This window comes from Pteropus medius, unplaced genomic scaffold, assembly GCF_902729225.1.
Source record: "Pteropus medius unplaced genomic scaffold, Ma_sr-lr_union100, whole genome shotgun sequence".
NCBI classification, from domain to species: Eukaryota; Metazoa; Chordata; class Mammalia; order Chiroptera; family Pteropodidae; genus Pteropus; species Pteropus medius.
Window position 1 is genome coordinate 3,466,580 of NW_024344377.1, and position 21,652 is coordinate 3,488,231.

The 21,652-nt window shown below is 45.3% G+C and overlaps 1 protein-coding gene across 1 annotated transcript in view; it reads left to right on the plus strand.

Moving 5' to 3' along the window:
* Positions 1–17,736: 17,736 nt before the first annotated feature.
* The window catches only part of RGS10 (regulator of G protein signaling 10), a 34,883-nt gene continuing 30,967 nt past the window's right edge, over positions 17,737–21,652 (plus strand). Inside the window, exon 1 of the mRNA XM_039870869.1 lies at positions 17,737–17,893. Within this exon, the coding sequence (XP_039726803.1) occupies positions 17,839–17,893 (55 nt within the window). The 5' untranslated portion in view covers positions 17,737–17,838. The remainder of the gene's footprint in view (positions 17,894–21,652) is intronic.

Consider the following 21,652-nt stretch of genomic DNA (forward strand, 5'->3'; position numbering starts at 1 on the left):
GCACAATAGTAATTTATCCTTTTGTCATATTAGGCCTTTGTTGGAGGGAAGAGACGTTCGTTAATCCACTAATGTTCATAGTTTGGTTTTTAAACAAGAATGTCAGAGTAACAGTTGACAGAAGGCACGTATCTAATAAATTATTAATGTTCCAACTCGGTTGTAATACATAAGCTAAATTATAACTTTTCCAAATTGCATTTTCTTTTCGAAATTTTACTAACCATTGTTTCTCTGGGAAAGTGATCCTCATCGACTTTCTTGAAGTCATCTTGGAAAGTTTGCCAAACATGAATAAAACAAGTGTATCGGACAGCCGTTAGAGGAAAGCCAGGGTAATTTTATGTTGAAAAGTAATGTCTGTCCAGCTGTTGATTTTGCAGCTGGGCTTGGCTTGCCTGTGGACCTGTTTTGACACTGCTTTGTTCTTCTGCGCTGACAAGAGTTTACAGAGAGCCTGGTTATCAGATGGTCTGTAGAATTGTATTTTTGAGGTACAGCAGGTTTTGCTATATACCACACGTGCTCAACTGTGACTTTTTTGTTTTCTGTTCCTATATATCTTTCTTCCTTGGTTTTCAATTTACCAATGAAGAGAAGTTCAAAACCATCTGGACAAAATGGGCATGAAATACATAGCCATATGCAACTGTGCTTGTTCTGAGAATTGATACTAATATTGTATAAATTTCAGATTTTTCACAGTTTATTTTACTGCTTAAGAATTATGACTTGAACAGCTCATTGTATGAGTTGAATGATTTATATGATTACTTTTGCTTACAAAAATAAAGCTAATCCATAAGTCAACACAGCCAAACAAAATTGAGAAAGCCCATTTGATGTTAGTTTTCTTCTTTTAGAAAAGGACTGAACTTGCAAAAATATTTTTAGCTAATTTCCTTTGGCTGGGTTATATGTTAGCCTATGGCCCAGCTCCTCACGTATCTGATGAAGATTCGGCAGGTAAAGGAGTGGTGTGACTAGGATAATGAAGGGAATTCTTTATTCAGAAGAATGTTGACATGGGAAGGGACAACCCTGGGCAGGGGTAGGAGGCCATGCGTGATAATGACCATCAGGGCTTGGGTGTTGATACTTAATATGTTATTAGTTTAACACTGCACATTTTATCAAGAAGACTAAGAGATTTACCAGGTTATTGAAAATAAAATATTGCTAACATCTTTTATTTATTGGTCCTGATGATTTTTACTCAATTTTCTTTAGGGTGTGTTTTTATTAATGTATCTACTTGTGTATTAGAATGTTGGTCAAATGCTATAACTGGGACGAGGATATCTTTCAAAATCTGCATTTAGTTTATTAAAATCAGATATCTTTTATTTTTTAAATGAACCATTCCCAGGTTGCTTTGCTATTTTTATGTCTTCGGTTATGTCAGTCTCTTCATTAGCGTGTAAGCCCCGTGGGGGCAGGGACTTGCTTTTGATAACTACACGAACCCTAGGTCTTACTTACATTAACAATATGTGGCACATGGTAGGTGTTCAGTAAATGCCGAATGCATGAACACTTGAAATAAAGGTAAACGTGTGTTTTAGTCTCCCTCATAAAACCTGCTTGAGCGGAACTTGATCAGGGGCATCTGGGTGCTTGTTCCAATGCGGATTTGGAGGCTACACAGTCGTGGTTGGAGGGAATCTGGGCTAAAACTAGTTGGAGAGGGTTCCTTTTTTCCTCTTCTGACTTGTCAGAGGCAGAAAACCCTGTTGGCCACAGTCCCACATTTCCCAGAAAATCTAGTTTTTCGGAGTTCTTGATCTTTGTGATTGCTACCTAGTATAGTTTGTCAAGCATCTTTCAAAGGCGACGAGGATGTTCTAATGGTAACGCACCGGGGTGTACCCACCAGGAACCAAAGCTGCCCCTGCATGACGCTCTTGGCGAATGTGAGTGTCACCGGGCGTGGCGCTGGGTAGTTTGGGGAGGGTTAATGTTTTAGGAAGAAGGGCTACCCCAAGGCAGAATTGGGTCGAACAGACAACTTGGAAATAGCCGTGGCAAGTGATAGTTAAGATTTCTGAAGTGTTACTTATATCTCTAGCACATAGTCTGGTGCTTCAGCATATTCACTGATAAACTGGTTAGAATAGAAGGAAATTAATGGTTTAAGTGAGAATAAGATGACTAAAGACTCGCAGCCTTAGGTAATAATGTGAACTGTTGCTCCTCCATAGTACGGTGTCCTTGTGAGTGCTCAGTTAAAATAGTATGTATTTAAAATTTGCTTTGCCCTTCTGTCGCGAAGGGTGAATGTTTATCGAAGGCCTTGGATTCTATGTACTTAGTTTGGTTGGATCTGAAATGTGCCTTGAATCTAGTTAGGCTGTCAAATGCAGATGTTTTAAATTCTAATATATCGAGAAATTACTTGCATTTACTCTCAGGTATTTATAACCTTACTCAAATTTATTATCTCTTTCAAGCAAATGCTTTGTTTTGACATGAAATTTGGTGATGATTTTATTAGACTTACTGAACTGCAGAAACGACCAAAAAAAAAAGTGTCTTGTCAATCTTGCCTTCACCTGCTCCCTCTTCGTACCCTAGTCCGAACTGTCACCTTCGATGTGCTCTATGCAGTAGCTTCTTCTCTGGTCTGTGGACTTAAAAGCCAGAACATTACACAGAAGAGCACACATCACTGCACAGCTCTGAATTTTCACAAAGCAGACACGTTCGCGTGTGGCTCCCAGATCAGGAAATGGGATATTGCCAGCACCCCAGAGACTTCCGTGTTCTCTCTGCTCTCTGGCCTCACCTCTTCCCCTAGAATAACCAGTCGCTAGCCTGATTTCTATGACCATAGCTTAGTTTGCTTGTTTTTGAACTATAGAAATATGGAATTAAGCATTATACATTCTTTTGTATCTGATTTACTTAATACTATGAGTTTCTAGTTGCATGTCGCTAAGTTTTTCCATTTTGTAGTACTGTGTTAATGTGCCACAACTGATCTATTCTACCATTTATTAAACACTTGGATTTCCATTTGGGAGTTACGTATAGTGCTGTAATGAATTTTTATAAATATCTTAGGGAACATTTCTGTCGAGTACATATACTTAGGGAGGCAAGTCTGGGTTATAGGATGTGTGTCTGATCAGTTCAGTAGACGTTGCTCAACAGTTTCCCAAAAACGGTTGCATCAGTTTGCACTTGCAAGCAGCATATGAAAGCTCCAGTTACTCTCCGCATTTCCAGCCCTAGATATTATCGGTCTTTATCCTGTTCTGGTATCTTACCTATGTCTTACGTAAGCTTTTAACCCTTCTAGTTTTTCTACACAACAGCCAGAATAACTTCATAACTTTTAATTTATTGTTATGTAAGTAATTCTTAAGCATGATACATAATTCAAAAGATACAAAAAGGGTATACAGTAAAAAAAATTGTCCCTCCTACTCATCCCTCCTAGCCATCTAGTTGCCATCTCAAGGGGTATTAATGTTACCAGCATCTTATATATTTTTATATATATTCATATTTTTTATATATGTTATATATACTCTCTTTTTCTAAAAATGATAGCATGTTGTATAGACTGTTCTGCGTCTTATTCACTTAATAAAATTTAGAGATTATTCTATAACAGTTGCATTAATTTTAAAAAAGCACCTACTAACACATAGCCCAAAAATACCTCAATAACATCCCATTGCAGTTAGCATAAAATCCGAAGGTTTTAACATGGCTTTACATAGCCTTGCACCACTAGCTGCCTGCCTACCCATCTAGCCTCTCTCCCTTTCTCCCTCTTTGTTAGCCAGCTCCAGTCGCCCTGGCTATCTTTCAGTTCCTCTTATTCATCAAGCTTTCCCACCTCAGGGCCCTTGCATATGTCTCCTTAATCTAGAAAGCTCTTTTTTCCATCGTCTACCTGGCTATTTTTTTTTCTCCATAAAAGTCTTCCTTGACTGCCTCATTTCCATATCCAAGGATCACTAGTTACACTTTCATTGTCCCTTTACTTTTTTCTTTATGATCCTTGAATCAATAAACATTTACGCGTTTATTTCATTAATGATGCTCTACTAGATTATAAATTCCACAGGGGTAGGAATTTTGTCTTTTATATACAACTCTCATAGTGCCTGTGTATTAGATGCTTAAGGAATAGTAAATTTGCAGAGTATTACTTATACAAAAGACTTCATGGCAAATAATAACAGTAATAATAAAGTAGGACTGGGGACCGAAGGGAAGGAAATGGATGCATTGTGTCCAAAATCAGAGCAGTAGTTTGGCTATATCCATTAGAATAAGGTAAATGCATTCATAAAGGAAGCAGTTGAAGTCATTCTGTTTCCCAGCGCACAGTTACTGCACCTCCCACCTTGTTGCTTAGTTAGACATCTCCCAAGGTCAGGTGGGCCACTGAGAGCTTCCTCTGGCAGCCTGTGTAGCTACTGCTGGTGATGGGAGTCTCTGAGTACTCGGCCATTGTGGGGAACAGGCAAGTTGGCTTCTTCTCAGGAGCTCCTCTTGGCGTTCCGGAAGGTGTTTGTGGTGGTGGCTGGAAAAGAAATCTCCACGGGAAAGCTAGTCTGGGTACAGACTTTGCCTTCCGCGGGCCCTGGCATGCGTGTCCCCTCTCTTTCCCTCTTTCCCACTGTCAGCTGGTACTATGTATGCTGTCGAATGGGCCCTTGCTCATCTGCTCCCTGATGGACTACAATAAGGACAGGGAGTTCAAATGCAAAAATAAGTAGAAATCTAAAATTAACAAAGGGATCTTGACGTTAAAAATTTTTTTCAATGTTTTTTTCAATGATCTAGTCTACTATATACATTTTTAAATATTAGAAAATTTTAGATAATTATTTCCTTTTTTTTTCTTCCAATTTTCAGTAACTCACCTTAAGCTGAAAACTACTGTGGATATAAAAAGCGTGTGTGTGTGTGTGTATTATCCAAAAGAAAAAGGACAAACTAGAAAAGAATAAGTGATGGCGAGGAAATTAAATCACTTGTGCACTGTTGGTGGGATTGGTAAAGGTGTTTTGAAAAACAATATAGAGGTTCTTCAAAAATTAAAAATAGAATAACTATATGATCTGGCAACTGCACTTCCTGGTGTATACATTTATACAAAAGAACTGAAAGCAGGTACTCAAAGAGACACTTATACACCCACGTTTATAGCAGCACTAGTTACAACAGCCAAGAGATGAAAGCAACTCAAATGTCCATCGATGGATTACTAGATAAACAAAATGTATGTGCGTACACTGGAATATTATTCAGCTTTAAAAGGAAAGAAATTCTAACACATGCTATAACTCATGAACTTTAAAGACACTATGCTAAGTGAAATAAGACAGTCACAAAAGACAAATACTATATGATGCCGCTTCTGTGAGGAATCTAAAGCTATAAACTCAGACAGAAAGGAGAGTAGTGGTTGCCAGGGGCTGAGGAAAGCAGGGAGAGGGGAATGTTTAATGGATGTAGTTTTAGATTTGCAAGATGAAAATGTCCTGGAGATCCGTTCCACAGCCATGTGAATGTTCATAACCCTACTGACCCATACACTTCGAAATGGCTAAGATGGTAGATTTTATGTTGTGTATTTTCACCATAGGAAAGTATATAATTTTTAAAAAATCATAATACATTTAAAAATAATAAACGGCAGAATCATTACTGCTTGATACTCTTTTCCTTTCAGATCTGCCACTGCTCTCCAAATTCTCATTCTCTCTCATAGAGTTAGAGTCTCTGCGTAAATTTATTCAGTTTCCTGTTTGTTAGGTGGCTGTTCTTAGACACTTTTCCTTTTGAGAAGTCCTGCTCTTCCACGTCTTTCTTTACCCCATCAAGTGTCCATTTTATAGGACAGAACTTCGTCATCGCATTCAGTGAGTTACCAAATCGCAGCTGGTCTTCAGTTTATCAGTGGATTCCTGCTTGACTCAAATTGCTTTAAGGTGATTTTAATCTGGCATTTTTAATCTAATGGCATAAAAATATTAGACATGAAGAAATAAGGTGGGTCACCAACCTCAGCAACACTAGGAGGCATTTAAAATGCCTGCAAAATATAGCAGATTATAGTCTTTATTTCTCAACTGCCACATATCCATTTAGCCTATAAAGTCAGAAGTGGTATGTTTGCACTTGGAGAATTTACTGCCGTTTATGTTAAGGGTGAAAAAACTTTCTGGTGACCCTGACTAAAAAAGGTTGAGGGAAGTGGTAGCTGAGAACAGACTTGGCCTCCGCTGGAAAGATTGTTTGATGTTGTAAATAGCGCCTGGCCACAAATTTTACCTGTATCTCTAAATCCCTTCAAAATATGGACTGGATCCCAAATGGCACTTGATAGCCTATTATGTAAATATGTGGGTTTACAGTTATTAAAGAAAGTACCTTGGCACTTATGACTGGAAGTATATATGAAACGAAGCACTCTTAATGGATTCTCCATTCTTTATCAGCGGAAGTCATCTCATGATTCTGACAACCACAAATTCTTGCTATTTGCATTCTCATAAAGGTAACTCCTTTTCGGGGAAACGTCTTTGGGCTTCAAACTTTCGATCTGATGACCAGGTCTCTGTGGAATTAATACCTACTTGTAAGAGATGTAATGTGTACAGACTGCCTCCAAAATGCATTTATCCAACTGCTGTGCCAACAATTCTCACTGCTTTTCAGCTCGCTTGTGAACTCATTTAAATATGTAAGTATGTATGCAGACATATATACACATGTATTTTTCCACCCCGAGTATCTTCAAAATCTGAGTTATGGCTTTTATATCAATTCAGCTTTTTTTTTCTTTAGGATGCAAAACTTCACATGTAATATTTCTTTAACACCTGATGAAAATATCAAACTTGTGAGCCAACGTATGTTTTCTGAGAACTTGGTCAATATATATCTAGAAAATAGTGATTCAGGAAAGTTTCCATCTGGCTAAAATTTAAGCAAGAACAAAATGATTTGCAGTCCCTTAAACTTTGTCAGATGATTTGTTGTTTACTACTTTTTCTTTCTACAACCAGGTATAAAACAGCTTTTAGGTGAAATCTTATGGCTGATCAAAAAACAGTTGGAAATCATAAACAGGAATATTTTGATAGATGAAAATCTTTTTTTGAAGATGGCTTTCTATTTCTCAGTTGGTTTTTATGATTTAAAAAAACACTTTAAAGAAGTTTTAGAGATTAGCTTATAAACATAGATAGCCGGAAGACTTTTAATAAAAACCATTAAAACTTTTGTATTTTAAAATATCAATTAAAAACATCATTTAAAAAAATTTTTGTAAATGAATTCTGTCTTATGGGGCTGACTTGCAAAATATCCATTGTTTTTATTAAGTAGTAATGAATATTTGTGGCTGTATTATACGATGGCCATAAACTTTAGTAATGTTACCTATTGCTCTTATAAAGTGAATCTCTTTTAATTACGCCAGTTTTTACATATCAAGAATTCGAAAGGTGTGTTCATCTTAAAAAGGAGTCATCTTTAATCCTCTTCCCAAATGCCAATGTTTTTGAAGTCACGTTAGGGCACAGTTTCTAAGTCCCACCAGTTCGAGGGCCTATTTTATGCCCCTTTCCGTCCCCCAGCACTTCGCGGCTGTATCACCCGCCTCATTCTGCCCATTTTCATCAAATAACTTCGGGCAGTTTCCAAAAACCAGTTAGGTCCGTGAGGTATGGCTCACTATTAGAAATACCCACGAGACGACGGCATTCCAAAGTTTTTAAAGGGTCTGAGCAGCGGCAGCTGTCCAGTTGCCTGGGTAGAGTGTCTGTGTGAGCACACCGAATGGACCAGCACCTTGTGGGAAATGAGCATGATTGTTCAAACAAACAAACAAACAAACAAACAAAAACTCACAACAGCGTTTTTATGTTACGGCTGTGCCTTATTTGTGTATTGTGAGTGTGTGTGCACACATGCTCTTTTTTTTTTTTTCCCCAGAGGAGATTTTTGTATCTAGATTTGAAGGAAGGTCCGGGTGAAGATTCTCGGAAATGCCAAACCCCTTTCTCCTCTGACATTTAAAAATAACACGAGGGTACAGTGTTACAGAGTAGACACAGGGAACGGTGATTTTTTTTTAAACATTATTTTCTCATGGGTGTGAGACAGTTGTGTGAAGGGCACAGGGAGCCAAGGGACTTGAATTCTAGCCCAACTTTATCACCTGGACCTGTGACACTGAGCAGTTCGTCAGGCCTCTCAATTTCCACATCTGTAAATTCCTGTATCACGAGGTTCAGTGAAAATGAAAATATGTGTGAGTGTGCTTTCTCAGTCCACACAGACGACAATTTTACTGGCTGTTGGTGCTCTAGCCACCATTCAGAGGCAGTCTGGGAGAGCAGTTAAGACCCTCTGGGGGCATTAAATGGAAACAGCATTTAACACAGCTCTGAGAACAGAGCACGTAGTAAATGCTCAGTGAAGTCCAGCCCTTCCTGTTACCGGTAATGTCATCAAGTCTCACCTCTTTTGTTTGTTATGCGCTGGGTGCATGCTGATTACTAGAATTTTTTTAAATTAATTTTTATTTTCGTTAGAATGATATCTAAGATACGTACAATAGTTTAGAAAGTCAAATAGTTATTGCAAGTCAATGGAACTCCTCATCACCTTCCTCTCCCAGGCTTGCTCCTCAGAGGACACTATTTAAAAATTTGGGCTGTTTCTTCCAGTGTTTACCTCCCTATATCATGAACAATATTCATATACTGTTGTTCCTTGATGCGACAATTTTAGAATATTTCTGCTGGCTTCCCGCTACGGTAGAGGAAGATTTAGCTGTCTTATTTTCGCTCTCCTCAGTTCTCCTCCCCCAAATATATCAAAATTTTCACCTAATAGTGTTTACTAATTATGACCATGTCAATAACTGATCACGAGGAGTATATTTTGGTTGATTACTTTCTTGTGTGGTGGTTTTTTTCCCCCCTGGAATTAATAATCGTCTGAATTTTCTTTGCTTAGTTTTCTATATACTTGTCCGTAATTTGAACCAAATACAGCAACGGACTTAAGAAATGCTTTTCAGTACAATTTCTAAGCATTCTAACCCATCCAACGAGGCTCCTGGGGCTTTCTCTGTCGTGCTTCCGTCTGGACCGGCTGCCGCGGCTCCGTCACACACTTGTCATGCTAACAGGGACCTGCTTCTCTCGCGGTGGGTGCCCTGTACCTGGGAGCCTGTGTTTTCCTCCTTTTGCATTTCTTCATTTTCGTTGCAGCATGTCCTCCAGAAGTTTTCCAACAAGTTCAAGGACGATTTGACTTCTGAACCTTTGTAAGTGACCCGATTTTGATCTCGTCAGTTAACAACATTTTTAATCATCGTGTCGAGATGTCATTTCCATACCATGGAGTTCAACCATTTAGAGTGTACCATTAAATGGTATTTAGTATATTTACAGAGTTGTGTGACCACTGCCATAATCTCATTTTAGAACTTTTCCATCATCCCCAAAAGAAAGCTTGTACCTATTAACAGTCACCCCTCATCCTGTCAGGCTTAGGTACTTTCTACAGATCTGCCTATTGGGACTTTATATAAATGTGATCACACAGTATGTGGAATTCTGTGATGTTCTCTCACCTCGAGAGACCTTTTTTCGGTTCCTGCCGTAGCGTGCCTCATGAGAGGGCTTTATGCCTTTTTATTGCTGAATAATATTCTATCGTATGGATATAGCACGTTGGTTTATCCATTAATCAGCTGATGGGTATTTGGGTTGTTTCCACTTTTTGGCTATTACCAATAATGCTGCTGTGAACATTCATGTGGAAGTTTTAGTGTAGACAGTTGTTTCTATTTCTCTTGGGCAGAGACGTAGAAGTGGAATTTCTGAGTTATACGGTAATTCCATGTTTAACTTTTTGAGGAACTGCCCAACTATTTTCAAAGGGGCCCTATCATTTTACATTCTCAACTTGTAAGTGATTTTATAAACACCTTTATCCAGGTACAACTGACATATGATGAAATACACATAGGTAAGATATGCAATTTAAGTTTTGACCTATGTATACATTTGTGAAACCACCACAATCAAGATAATGAACATACCCATCACCCCAAAACTTTCCTCTTGGCCCTTGGAAATCCATCCTTACCACCACCTCTAACCCCACTCCCAATTATCCCCAAGCAACCACTGATCTACTTCTCTTGTCATATATGGTTTAGTTGGCTTTTCTAGAATTTTCCTGAAATGGAATTATACTTGTATTTGCCTGGCTTTTTTCACTGAGCATAACTTTGAGATTCATCCACACTGTTGAATATATCAATAATTCATTTATTTTTTATGATTGGTTCTGTTGTACCACAATTTGTGTGCCCATTCGGCTGGTGATGGACATTTGCTTCAGTTCAGGGATATTACAAATAAAGATGCTACGAACATTCTCGTATAGGTCTTTGTATAGACCTATGCTTTCATTTTTCTTGGGCGAATACCTAGAAGTAGAATATTTGGATTGTATGGGAGGTATACGTGTGACTTCTAAGAAAACTTCCCAACTGTTTTCCAAAGTGGTTGTATCATTTTATATTCCCACCGGCAGTGTGCTCTTTGCAAGTTCTTGGAAATTATCTACGTCTTGTAATTTCATGCTGGTGTACATTGTGCTGACTGTGTGGGCTCTTTCAATTTGGAGATTTTTTTTCAATCTTGGCAATTTTCTTGAATTATATCTTTAATTTCCTCTCCACTCTTTTCTCTGTGAAGTCCTTCTGGAAATCCTATTACTTGACTGATTCTCTAACTTTTTTTCTCTCCTATTGTACAGTTCATTTTCTCTAATTTTTTAGATTTTCTTGACTGTTTCTTCAAAACTCGTTTTTGAAATGTTTTGTTCCCACCTCACTTTTACACTCCAAGCCGTCTTTCTTGTTTTATGGATGTGATAGGTAATTCTCTAAGACAATTATAGGTTTTTAAAAAGGCTTATTCTACGCTACTGTCTTTCCTCTGAATTCTTCTGTTCGTTACGATCTCTCTTTCTCCCTCCCTCTCTCTCTCTCTCTCTCAATTGGAGGCATTATCGAAATGTCTGTGGTCCTTTGGTGTTCTCTATATTTGAGAGGGAGCCAGTCAAAAGCTCAGAAGTTGTACCTGTGAAATAGGCCATGACAGTGTATTTCTGTAATGAGTTCCATGTTAGCTTTGGGGAGCCCCAAATGTTAATATCTGGTCGTTGTTTTGCTTATTTCATTTGGAGGGAGATAGTAAATTATTCTAGAACACCTGGCTGCTGGCCTGCTGGTCACAGGGAGGGGAAGAGGCCTCATAACTACAGACACGGCCTTTCACTTAACTCACCTGTAGCCTAGAGCTTCATTTGCACCGCAGCTCAGCCACTGACCCCTAAGTCTACAACCTCTATGCCTCCATATTTCTCCCAATAGTTTCTGGTTTCCTGGGGTGGGGTGGGGTGGGAGGGTGCCTGAGGCCTCCTTATACAGACATTTTCCCAGCGCGTGCCTGCCCTGCCGTCTGCGGCCCGGTGCCCTTCAGTCCTGAGTTTGTGTGAGGCTCTGCTGGGTGAACCCACCTCTTCTCACGGGCCCCCAGCTGCCTGCACTCGGGTTGTAGCTCCTTACTCTTATTCAGTCAGTTTCCGCTTCTCCATCTGCTTTCTGCTGGGTTGAAATCTTTCATTATTGCCCCCTTTCCACACACCTTGTCCAGGTGGGTCTACACCTTATTATAAAAATATGCCTTATTTTTAATGTCTTTTCTGTCACCTTAGTGGACTTTTGGGAGCGAGAACGTAAGTGTTTCTTCTCTCGATCATCGACACATTTTTGCTGAGTGCTTACTGTGTGACAGGCACTCTTCAAGGTGCTGGGACAGGAAAGCTTACGTTCTAGGGAGAAGGGAAGGTGGCGTGAGTGTAGGGACTGTATGGAGAAACAGACAACAAATGTAGTAAGTAAGTAACATACTACGTTAGGAGCGGATACATACCAGACAGAAACATGTGACTGGGCTGGAGGAAAAAGGGGCGTGGAAGTCCAGGGGGTGGGGCTGCCATGTTAAGCGTTGATGAGGTGACATTCGGATTAGAAAGACCTGAGGAAACTGCGGGTGCATGTACGTGCACGTGCACGCCCAGGGTGGAGTGTTAAAGGCGGCCACTGCACAGGCCGTGAGGCGGGCGGAGGCGGCTGGGTGTAGAGGGGACATCTGGCAGGTGCGAATGAGTGAGGACAGAGAGGGACAGGGCGTCAGAGGAGAGTGGAGGTCTCTGCCACGTGGGGCCTCGTCCATCTTTACAAGGTCCTGGGTTTTCTCTCGGAATGACACGGGGAGCCCCAGTGCAGAGTACCCCGCAGAGGGTTGATATGGTGAGACTCGCGATAAGGTGAGACTCCCCTCGTTTCAAAACGATCGCTCTGGCCGCTGGCTTTAGAAGGGACTAGGGACGTCAGGGTGGAAGCAGGAAGCACCGTGAGGAGGCGGCGACCGAAATCACGGCGACTGGACGAGGGTGGCGTAGCGGGCGGGGGTGGAGGTGGTGGCCGCGTGGGCTTCCCGCCTTCGTTCGAGGACAGAGCCTGCAGGGTCACGTGCTGGTCAGATGTGAGGTGTGAGCAAAAGGATGATTGGAAATGACTCCGAGGTCATTGGTCTGAGCAACGGGGAGGGTGGAGCTGCCGGCCAGTGGGGCGGGTGTGGGCAGCAAGAGCACGATCTGTTTGGGACGTAAGCAGTTAGAGACGGCGGCTGAGGTGTCTGAGGGAAGGTGCCCGGCAGGCGGGCCCAGCCTGGAGACAGCAACGTGGGAGTTCTGTGGTATAAAATGGTATTTGACATGGGACTGTGGGTGGTAATGATGTGTCATGTGGGTTTGTCAACTGTAACAAATGTGCCATTCAGGTAGGGATGGCTGATAAAGGGGGAAGCTGTGCGTGGTGGGGTGGAGGGGAGGAGAGGGGAGAGGCACATGGGAGATCTCTGTACTTTCTGTTCAATTTTGCTCTGGATCTTAAACAATAAAGTCTTATCTTTAAAAATGGTATCAAAAGCCAGGACGCTTGGTAAGATGGCCAAGGGGTTAAGTGTACAAGAGTAGAGAGATCCAAAGACCGCGGGGTTTGCATTTAAGGGGAAGGGGAGGCGGTGGTGGGACAAGCACATGTGACAGAAGAAAAACTAGGAGAGCGAGGTATCCTGGGAGCCAAAGGAAGAAAGTGTTCGAGAAGGAGTGGGGGTTACCAGGGCCGGCGCGGACAGCGGGTCACATAAGACGAAGACAGAACCCACTGTTAGGGCCCCCAAGGGAGAAGTCATTGTGACCTTGCGAGAGCAGTTCAGTAGGGTGCTGGGATGGACGTCAAACTGGAGGGGGTGAGGAGACGGGGAGGGGACGAATGGGGGACAGTGAGTGCAGACGCCTCACTTAAGGCACCTGCTGAAAAGAGCGGGGGTGACACAGGGCAACGGAGGAGTTTTGTTTTTGTTTTGACATTGGAGAAATACAAGTGTGACTATGTGCTGATATAATTCGTCTGTCCTGTTGAGTAGGAATCCCAGTATAATCGAAAATGTACATAAAGCTCTTCCTTTTCAGGGCAATCTTCGTGGGTGCGGCAGGGTGCACGACAGAGAATGCCACAGCAAGACCACCTGCTTGTGACTTAGGAAACCTCGCATCACGTCGTAGAGTTCTAGCTAAAGCTGTCTGGGCCTCAGTTTCCTGATCTGCAGCATAATGTGCTCTCCAAGGAATTCTCCAGCTGTGATGTGGCGTGAATGTGGGACTTGAAATGCAAGGGAGATGAAAGATGGGAAAGGCAGTCCTAACGCTCACTCTTTCCATGGGAAATTAAGAGTTTATAGAAAGCAAAACTAATGTTGGCAAAGTGTGGGCTTAAATATTTATAGATTAAACCCAGCAGAGATCTGACCAGTTTCTAAGTTCTGATGCCCCCTCCTGATTTAAAAGCACATACACTGCAAAACATCTAACCACGAGGCCATACACCTGAAACTAATGTAAAATAATATTGAATGTCAACTGTAATTGAAAAAAAAAATAAAGTATATACACTGCAGAAATTTGGCCAAACAGGAAAATATAATAATGAAAATTAAACTCACTCATTATCCCATCATCTAGAGGTAAACACAGGGCTTACCTCAGAGATAATGCGGGTTCTGTTCCAGACCACCGCAATAAAGCCAGCACTGCAATAAAGTGAGTCATAATCTTTTTGCTGGTTCAGGCTATTGCCTTCAATTTGTAAAAAACTCATTTGTGGAGCACCATAAAGCGAAGCGCGATAAAATGTATGCCTGGACTAGTAACATTTTGGTGTAGTTTCCCACAAGCTGTCTATACATAAATCTTTATTTTCTCCTCTCCCTGATGGAAATTTTTCTCTATGTTTGTAACCTGATTTTTTTTTTTTCAATGAAAGCTTTGCCATGAGCATGTCCCTGCAACAGCAAATATTCTTTACACGGTTCTTTCAACTGTTAAATATTCCATCATAGGAATATACTACTGTAACTTAGTCACTCCATCAATGGGCATTCATAACTACCACAAACAGCACTGATACAAGAAGTGTTATGATGTTCAACTTCGCACATGAATCTTTGCAGGTTTTGTTTTTACTTTGGCATAAATTACCAGTTGTAGAATTATTGACTGGTCCGATGGGTATAAACATTTTGAAGGCTCATATCCGCATTGCCAAATATGCGTCTTAACACATCCGCCTCTCTTGCCTCTCCTCCAGAGAGATGATGACTTACTTTCCCCTTCACTGGGTGTGTGTCGAGGGCATCGCGGTTACTAACCCTGCCAACCTTCCACAGTTTCTTTAAGATGTGCCACTTTTCACTGCGAAGGCTAAAGTTTATTATTTGTTAAAATGGCATTGTAGGGGGAGTAAGAGTAATTCAGATTCCAGTGAATTTTTGTGTGCCTACATGTGCTGGGCACGATGCCAGATGCTTTCTTGTTTATTGCGAGTGAACACCACACCCTTCGAATGTAGGTGGCAATCTTTCCTTGTCCAATCCCATGAGGCTGTGTTTTTGACTAGGATTGGTACCCAGATCTCTTGACTTAAGTCAGACGCTTACTTATTTACTTATTGTACTATACCTCACCCGTTGCCAATGGCCTAGAATATTCTTTATAAGAGGCTCTAAAATGTATTCTATCATGAGACGCTACAATATATTCACAGCTTACCAATTTTTTAAAGTTTCTGTGTAGAATAAAAAATATCGAACTTCAAAGTCAATGATCACTCTGAAATTCTGAGACATCTTGGTCTCTTGTTCCTTGCCTGGTCTGAATGAAGGGTGTTCAACCAAAGGTGAGACCAGCAGGGGTAGGAAGGGGCCAAAGTCCTTGTTCTCGTCTTGCCCAGATTGGCTACTAATGTTTGTGGAGGCTTGAGATGAGCTACAAAGTGAGTGATGCTGTTTGTAGGGCGGGCGTCTTCAACCTGTATACAAACCACAGGCCTAACTGGATCATGTGCTGTGAGTGTGCGTGTGCGTGTGCGTGTGCATGTGTGTGTTTTGTGTGTGTGTGTGAGAGACAGAGAGAGAGAGAGAGAGAGAGAGAGAGAGTTTTCTTTTGGCTTTAGAACAGTGAGGCTTTATACTTTTATACACATTCAAAACCGGCTCTTGGATCTTTAGACATAAAACAGTTATTTATAGCAATTTCAGGACAGTCTTTTCAGGTCCTGAAAGAAATTGTAAACTGTGTACATGAAACCTTAACCACGGATCTTTCTTTTCGTCCTTACCATCTAATGTGCTGACAAGGCAGATAAAGTGATTTGAAGCTGCTCTTTTTTTCACTTTATTTCAGAAAGTCCTGGCCGCCTTCTTAGCTCAGGAGGGACTCGTGAGCATATCCCAGGCCACACCAGGGTGCGTTTTAGGACAACAGGGGTGGACCTGGCAGCCTGCACAACAATTAGCTCTGCCTGACTCTTGATCAATGCACTGTACTCGCCTCCTTATTTCCTGTGTTAGGATTACTTGTCATTTTCTGGGGAAGGGTGCTGCACAAATTCCCCTGTCATTGTTATTGTCATGAGAATGCAGCGACCTCATCTGGATCCAGGACTCTGCCAGAGTTGAAAAGTCCGACTCTTAAAAGCATGAAACTTCTGCCTGTAGTTAAAGTATCACAACTCGGTTCCATTACGTGTGAGGCCCGGCGGAGGCCAACAGCAGGAAGAGACGTTTATAGAACCGAGCTTTGCAAGCCGGGTTCTGACCCGGCTCCTAGTCACCTTGGAGTCGCTGCCGAAAACCCCTGCAAACTTCACGAGCCGAGAAAGCCCTTCTCGGCAGCAGGGGGGGAAAGTGCTCGGAAATACTCCGAGGCAAACGCCTTTGCGAGGGGAGGGATAGAGAGAGAAAAGAGAAGCGACATCAGAAGGCCAGAGATGGGGAGGAATTGGGTCTGAGGGTGAGTCGAGGGAGGGAGGAAAAATTAGCCGGACGGGAAGCTCAGAATAGAAGACAGAAAAGAAAGTGCCAACTAGTGAAAATACTGCAAAAGGATGGGTGGAGGGGGGCCAGCGACCGGGGATCAGTTTAGAAAAACAGCAATTAGGACAGCTAAAAATAAAGACCAATTTAGAGACAAAGCCAGATACAGAAGGAGGAAAAATAAGACTCGCCGGAAAGACAATTCCTCGCAAAGCAAATGCTCAAGAAAACGGGGGTAATGACATCCCTTTCTCGGGCTGTTTTGCAGAAGAAATGAGATAATAGATAACAGCGGGGCGCGCGGCGCTGAGCAGGTGACCGGCGGCGGGAACGGAAAGCTCAGAACCCGAGCGCAGTCTAGCGTTGAGCGCAAAGGCCCTTCCGGAAGGGGCGCCACGTGTCCCCAAAATCAGAGCTGTGTCCCCAGCCAGCCTGTGTGAGGTGCAAAGGTATCGCTCTGCGCTAGAAGCCATGAGGTTCCTACAGAATTCCCCCGAGGTCCGCCCCTGGAGCCTCGAGGCCAAGGGCACAAAGCGCTGAAGTCTCAGCGCCCGCGCAGCTCGGCGGGGCAGAGGGCGACCCCCGCCCCGTCTCCACCAGGTGGCTCGGCTCGCTCCGCTCGAGGGCACCGCGGCCCTGCCCTGGCGACGCCCCATAGGCATTCGCAGCCGTGGGAAGGCCCAGCGCCCACGGAGTAGCGGGGCGGGCGGGCCTGGGGGCGCTGGGATGCCGGGTCCCATGGGCGAGGAAGCGGAGGCCATAGATCGCACGCGGGGTTTGCAGAGCCCCGAGCCCTCGGCTTTCCGGTCTGCGGGTCAGGAGGTGACCCCCGCGCCCCCCGCTGCCGCTCGGCGAAGGCGCGCGCTGCTCCCGCGGCCGGGCGCACGATCCTCCGGGCTGCAGGGCGAGGGCGGGAGACCGGGATGGACGCTGGCGTTGGACAGGGGACGGGCGCGGCCCAGAGCCGCATCGCCTGCGAGCCCCGGAGCGGCGAGGGGCCCCGGGACGCGCGAGCCTCCTGGGGAGGGTTCCTCATTTCTGGGCTGGCGCGCTCCATCCCGGGAGTGGGGCCGGGCCCGGCGTTCGGGAGTTACGGGGTGCTCCCTGGCCCGTCCTGGCACCCCGGGGCGCGACGCGGGGGTGGGGGAACCGGGGTGGGCGGGCAGGGAGCACGGAGCGCGCCACGCGGCGTCCGGCGGGGAGGGCGGCGGGGCGGGGGCCGGGCGCGCCGGGGCGGCGCTGAGCCGACTCCTCCTCTCCGCCGCCGCCGCCGCCTCCTCGCCTCCCTCCGGCTCAGCCGCGGCGCCGCGGGCTGTTCTCCTTCCTCCCCTGGGCGCCCATGGCGATGTTTAACCGCGCGGTGAGCCGGCTGAGTAGGAAGCGACCGCCGTCAGGTAAGCGGCCCCGGGACCCGCGGGCGGGGGGTCGGGGTGCCCCTCGGGGCCGCGAGGAGCCGCCCGGGCAGGCACCCGTCCCTCCCGCTGGGGCCCGGGCGCGGCTCGGCTCTCCTCGTCCCTGCGCCGTCCAGCATCCCCGCGGTTCCAGCCGCGGCGGGAGCGCAAAGCCCCGAGAGGCGCCCTGGGGAGGAAGTTGGGCTGAAAGGAGGAACAACAGCAGTTTTCTTTTCTAGTGATTGTCTGGGAGAAAAGAGGAGATCCAAAACACCCCCCAAACTTTGCAGTCAGCACGGGCTCTAGATTCCGGGAGCGGGACGGCGCGCGGGTGCCCTGGTCAGGAGTTCTCCGCGGTGGGGGCGCTGGTGCGAAGGAGGCCGGCGAGGCGCCCGCGGGACGCACGGCTGGGCCCCGGGCATCCAGCTGGGCATCCGGGCCTGGCGACCCAGCGCCTTCAGTTCTGCACTGCGGAGCCAAAATGGGGGGTCGCGAGGGAGCGTGAACACCTGGGCGGAGGAGGGGTACGTCTGGAGTTCGCGCCGGCGAAGCGCTGACATTACAAAGGATTCGGCTTGGCTGTCACTCTGGATCAGCCTGAGCTACAGTTTGGGGCAACCTGATCGGACAAAAAGGGATATGAAACCATACCCTGATTCAACTTTTTTGTTTGTAATGATAGATACGCCCCTCTGAGCGCTTAATGTGGGCTCAGGTTTGTGTTCATGGGTCCTGTGAATTCTCCCTTCACCCTTTGGACAACCCCATGAGATAGGAATGTTATGGCCACTTCGCAGAAGAGGGAACTGCAGCTGTTAGGTAACTTGCCCCAGGTCACACAGTAGGTGATGAAGAATCTTTCAAACCTAGGTTTGCCTGAGTTTGGAGTTCAGAGGCTTTTCTGCTGCCTCTCACTCTAAGAGTCACTTCCGAATCTATCCGTGTTGGTCTCTACCCTGGGTTCACCTAGTATGATATTTCATGAAGGACATTGTGGTTAAGAGAATGGCCTAGAACCAAACTGGCTGGGTGTCGAACCCCATCTCTACTACTTAGAAGCTGGGGAACCTCTCCGTGTCATCAAAGGATCTGCACCATGGAATAATCATAGCCACCCCTTGTTGAGGACTTAATTGGAGCTGGCTTCCCGTCCATCAAGTTATGCAAATCATCGCATTAATATTTAGGACAACTCTCATCAAGTTGGGTATCGACCCTAATACAGTAGAACTTCACAGGGTATTGTCAGGAGCTTATACGAGCGTTAGTGGCCATGTTCACCTCGCCACGTTGCCTGTGAGTCAAAGCAGTCCCTTCTGATTTTTCATTTTAGCTGTTCCCTATTGTTGAACTCCTGGTTCCTACGCTGTCATTCAGTGACCATGGGCAAGTTACTTGACCTCTGAGCCAACTACTAAATTATCGGGAAATTTGGAAAAGCTGGTTCCTAACCCTACCTGGCTTGAAATTGCTATCATTGAGTATTTACACCATGGAATTCAGCAAATTCTAAACATCGAGCTTTCCTCTGCCGCCCCACCTGGAGAACTGGTTTACCATTACACCTCTGTGACAGTTTCCCCATCTGTAAAGTGGGTTTCGTAGAGTTGTGGGGTTAAATACACTAAAACATCTGAAGTCCCTAGTACAATACTTAGCACATAATAAATGAGTAATGAGTAGCTGTTATCTCCCTGCAACCTCCCCCATTCCTATTGTAATAAAGCTGCTGTCAACACCCTGCACAGGTCATTCATTGCTTTGGATCATTTTGGGGTTGAGGTCTTCCAAAGAGAACAACTGAATTATGAGACAGACATGGTTTTAAGGTACTGCTGCTGGTGGACGGGTTGCACCCTGAAAAGGCTGGGGACAGTTTTAGGGACACCAGTGGAGTGTACCTTTTTCAGGACAATGAATTTTAAACCTGATGTAATGCCGTTAGGTCGCTGACCGAAAGATCGAAATCATGGGTTGGTATTGGATGCCTGGCATCCAAGAGCCCAATTTCCTTGTGATTTCTAGGTTTAAAGTCTACCCCTCTGATGGGGAAGGACAAATGAGCCTCTACCAGTTTGGTGATCACCACTCAGCAGCAAGAAAAGGGGGCACACGGGCACCAAGAATGAGGCGCTAGGAAGCCAGCCACGTGATCCACGAGACCTTTACTGATTTACTGATGTGTGTGTGTGTGTGTGTGATTTTGAATTAGTTTCCTTATACCATTTTCTTCAAATGGTATAAGCTCCGGCCCCACAAAAGCAGGATCCGCCCCCTCTAGCCCCCTGGTTTGGACCTGGCTGCAGTCCTGTCTTCCAGCGCCTTTTACTCTAGCTAGACCTTCGCTGCTTTTCAGCAAAATCTTATTGGAGACAATGTCTTTAAGCTGAGGGACTGGTGTTCCCATCCCCCACACCCAAGGTTCCAGGTGCAACTCCCTTATTCTCCTTCCTGAGGTTTCTCAGAGTGAGTTCACCAGCCACATGGGGGTGCAGGGGGGAGGAGCCGGATAAAATTCAACGGTTTGGCCATGCCCCCGACCCTTTTCCGTCTTGGGGACCGAGGTGGGGGAGAGAGTGGGCTACATCTCCACAGCACCCCAGTTGATTCTGGTGCCCCTGCAGGACTCGGTCCACCCACCCTGCCCCCCACAGCGACCTGCACTGTTGATAGTAACTGAAATGCTGCTTAGTTGAAAAGCCACAGCCCTCCCTCCGCTCCCTGTGACAGGACCGAGACCCAGCAGGGGAATCCCCACCCTGCCAGCCAGGCCGGGGCCTCCTCCCTGGGGCCTGTTACACATTATCCCATTAAACCTTGGGGACCAGTTTGAGATTTATTGCTGGGCTTAAGTTTTAATTTTAAGATGACAGTTGACATAGCAATTTAATGTCTTTGTTTTAACAATCCAGCAGCAAAGCAGTGTGGGCTGCTGGGGAAACTTCGCCTGCAGGACGTCCCTGGCCCGCTGCCTATAGGGTCAGGGAGAGCGAAGCAGGGACAGAGAGAGAGGCTGGCTCTGCTGAGGGATGCCATTTTATTCAGGTGTGGTCAGCCTACAGCCAGCTGAGTCCATGGTGCCGGCTCTGAGCACCGCCAAGGGCAGCCTGTAGACTGGCGGGGGCAGGTGTTAATGGTGCTTTAGCTACCTTCACTGACTTTGTATTTGAACTGATGTCTCCTTCCCTCGCCGTTAGGAATTTTGGAGATCTAGGCAGGAGCCCATTTCTTAGAGCTTCCTGGGTGAACTGAGTCACTTCCCTCCTGGGGTTGAGTGATTCCCCTCGGCCCTCCGGTGCTGGGTTCTGGAAATTTGCTGTTTACATCGTACCAAATTTACTCTCACCAGTTTCTTCTGCTTCCCCCAGATAGCTCTCCATGGCAGCTGCCGAGGGTGGGGGTGGTTGTGGGGGCCAAGGGGGAACCCAGGCAGGCAACAGAAGCAGCTCCTTGATAAGAGCTGTCAGGAGGCGTCCGCTGGAGTGACACAGTCCCTCGCAGACTTCCGGGGACAAATTTCCCTTCCAAGCAAGTTCCCATCTCCCAAGGGCCCTGCCGAGTGCCTGTGGGTCAACTTTTCTCTCTTCGGCAGGGTGCTCAGCGACTCCTTATCTGGCCTGCACAGTCTCATTTCCCCTGCTCCCCACTCTGCGACTGGGTGGCTGGGCATCCCCACCTCTGTCTCTGTCGCATGCTCCCTCAAAGCGGGGTCTCCCTGCTCCAGCAGGCTCGCTCTTCTAAGACTCCTGCTTCCCTGCCTCT